Consider the following 3,250-nt stretch of genomic DNA (forward strand, 5'->3'; position numbering starts at 1 on the left):
ATTAACACATATATGTGGAATCTAGAAAAATGGTATAGACAATCTTATTTGCAAAGCAGAAATAGAGACAGAAACGTAGAGAACAAATGTATGGATACCGAGGTGCAAAGGGAGGTGGGTGGGAGGAATTGGGAGATTGGGATTGACACATATACACTATTGATACTATGTACAAAATAGACAACTAATGAGAATGTACTGTATAGCACAGGGAACTCTACTTAATGCACTGTGGTGACCTAAATGGGAAGGAAATCCAAAAGAGAGGGGATATATGTATATGTATAGCTGATTCATTTTGCTGTACAGTAGCAAATAACACAACATTGTAAAGCAACTGTACTCCAATGAAAATTTTAAAAGAGAGTGAAAAGACAACCCACAAAATGGGAGGAAATATTTGCAAATCATATATTTGATAAGGGTCTATTACCCAGAATGTACAAAGAACACTTACAATTCATTAGCCAAATTTGTATTTTAGGAACAGTCCTCAGCCTGCTTGAAGGAACAGGAGAATGTGGAGCCTGGAGTGAAACAAGGAGGCAATCACAGTGTTCCAGAGGAGAGGTGGTAAGGCCTGCACCAAGACAGTGGCTGGGGATAGAAGGAGGGCCTTTCAGGGACTTCCCTGGTGGTCCAGTGGTTAATAAGAATCCATGCTTCCACTGCAGGGGACGCAGGTTCGATCACTGGTCAGGGAACTAAGATCCCGCATGCCACCTGGCACAGCCAAAAAAAATTAAAATTAAAAAAAATTTAAATTTTTTTAAAAAAGGAGAGCCTCTCAGATTCAACTAATATTGAGGAGGTAGACTCAGGCAGCTTGGGGGACTGAATGGCTGTGTGAGGTTTTCATTTCCGCATACTAGTGAGGCTGGTTGCCAGGACAGGATCTGTCTTTCAGGAAGGAAAAGGAGGGAGATCCCTATACTTGCCTGGACAGAGTAGCTGGGGATGGGGGAAGTGAAAGTGTCTGCCTGCATAAATAGGCGGCACACCAGTCCCAGCCCACACACGGACCCCCAGTTTGGAGCTCTCCACCTCGCCCGAGCTCTACCGTGGCCATGGCTCAGTCGCTGATTCTGAGCATCCTTGTCCTAGTTCTGGCCCTCTGCATCCCCCAGACCCAAGGTATCAAGGAGGGAGTTGCCTAGGATGGGGGCAAGGGGGTGGAGAGGCCTGGGTAGGAGCCTCCAAGCAGCCCCTCACTCCCTGTGAACCCCACCTGCAGGCAGTGATGGAGGAGCACAGGACTGTTGCCTCAAGTACAGCCTAAGGAAGATTCCCACCCACGTTGTCCGCAGCTACCGGAAGCAGGAACCAAGCCTGGGTTGCCCCTTCCCAGCTATCCTGTAAGTGGGTACAAGGGGGTGGGTGCAGGCTGGCAGCTGAGTGGGAGGGCATGATGGACAAGACTAATACAGGCTTGCTAACCCCCGAACCCTAGGTTCTCGCCTCGGAAACGCTCTCAGCCAGAGCTATGTGCAGACCCTACAAAGGCCTGGGTGCAGCAGCTGATGCAGCGTCTGGACAAGCCAGCAGCCCTATGGAAACCAGCCCAGGACTGTAAGAAGGACAAGGGGGCCACCAAGTCTGGCAAGAAGGGAAAGGGCTCCAAAGGCTGTAAGAGGTAAGGAAGCTAAAGGGACGGGGGGTGGGAAGTGAAGGGGAGCCTTGATCATCCCCTCAAAGCCCTCTTCTGCCCTCCCAGGACTGAGACCCTAAAAGGGCCATAGCCCAGTGACGAGCCCGGAGCCCAGGAGGTCCCCATCAGTCTCATCAGGGCTTGGAGCCCCAGCCCAAGGGACAAGAAGTGGGCTAGGAGAGAAAGAGGACTCGGGGGCCCAGAGCAGCCACCCCATGCTGGCCTTGCCTCACCCCTTCTCCAGCTTCAACCACCCCTTCTGCATACCCACCCTACCCTGCACAGCTGAGCTGCCCACATCAGGCCAGGCCTAGAGAGGCAGAGAAGGGAAAGTCCCATAGGAAATGTGAGAGGTGGCAGCAGGACTGTCCCCTCTGAGGAAAGGTCACCCAGGGCCCTGGACCTGACCGTGCTCCACACTGCACCCACCTCTTCTTTGTAAATATGATTTATACCTAACTGAATAAACAGCCATTCTGGCCTTCTTCCCAAGTATCTGTTCCTGTGTGTTTGTGTCCAGAGAAGCCACTGTCACCACAGGGTGGAGTCACACACTCTGGGGTCCCGGCCAAGAGCTCAGGCTGGCAAATTCTATATCCTCACCCACCCCAAGAGTTTCCTTGCTTCCCAGATGCCCAGACCTGTGGGCAGTAAAAGGGAGGCTGACAGGCAGGGTGGGACCTGGGCTGCCCCTGGTCTCTGAGAAATCCCTGCCAGTGAAGAGACAGTGGATCCCAGGCACACGTCCCCAACAGCTCCGCAGGCCTCTGAGACCCTGAAGAGATCCCTTCCCTGATTCCGCCCAGCATTCTTTCACTCCCAGCTTCACCGGGGACTGCCTCCCCTTTCATTGGGGGCTACTGGAGGGAGGCAGGAGCCTGGGCCTGCCTGTAACACAGGTGAACACAAGTTCTACTGAAACCTGCCCTATGCAGAGTTCCAACCCTGGGAGCCCTCGAGAGCCCCCATCTCCTCCCAAAGACCCCAGAGGACTCCCTTCCGCCCTGACCAGTGAAGCAGGGTCTATGGCCTCTCCTTATGGTTTGATGGGGCTATGTGCTCTTTATTCCTGAGTTCTCTATTCCTCCCTCAGCTTCCTTCCAGTTGGGAAAGCATCCTCCCTTTCCCTTTTCTCCTTTCTCCCCTAGGTGGGGCCTGGGGCACTTTAGCCCCTTTAACCTCTTGAGGCCAAGGAATAAGTCTCCAATGGCAGGAATTTGGAACCCCAGAACTCAGATGTAAATTAGTCTCCTCTCCAAGAAGACTCCAGTCTAACACTCCTCTACCTCTCCCTCCCCAGAGCAGAGAGCCTCCAATTCCCCACTCCGTCCTTAGGTCAGGAGAGAGAGGACCATTAGATGGGGCCAGGCCACGTGGGAAAGAAGGGAACAGATCCTGGGAGAGGGGCAAGGAACTAGAGGTGGCTGCCACCACCTTCTCCTTCCACCGGGGCCTGAGCATGCCACAGCACTTACTGCTTATTATAGTCATTAAAATATTTGCTCTCTGCTCCTTCTGAGTCCAGTGAAGACAGGGGCTGCTCCCTACCTATCATCATGCAGCAGGTGTGATCTTAGTCTACAAACTCAGATGTTCAAGATT

General features: G+C 52.5%; 1 protein-coding gene across 1 annotated transcript; it reads left to right on the forward strand.

Moving 5' to 3' along the window:
- Nucleotides 1-1,019: 1,019 nt before the first annotated feature.
- On the forward strand, nt 1,020-2,140 carry CCL21 (C-C motif chemokine ligand 21). Its single transcript, XM_007470747.1, has 4 exons — nt 1,020-1,134; nt 1,235-1,355; nt 1,451-1,633; nt 1,715-2,140. The coding sequence occupies exons 1-4, from the start codon at nt 1,068-1,070 to the stop codon at nt 1,737-1,739; spliced, it is 396 nt and encodes a 131-aa protein (XP_007470809.1). The 5' UTR covers nt 1,020-1,067; the 3' UTR covers nt 1,740-2,140.
- The last annotated feature ends 1,110 nt before the right edge of the window (nt 2,141-3,250 follow it).

This window comes from Lipotes vexillifer, unplaced genomic scaffold, assembly GCF_000442215.2.
Source record: "Lipotes vexillifer unplaced genomic scaffold, Lipotes_vexillifer_v1.1 scaffold2225, whole genome shotgun sequence".
Taxonomy (NCBI): Eukaryota; Metazoa; Chordata; class Mammalia; order Artiodactyla; family Lipotidae; genus Lipotes; species Lipotes vexillifer.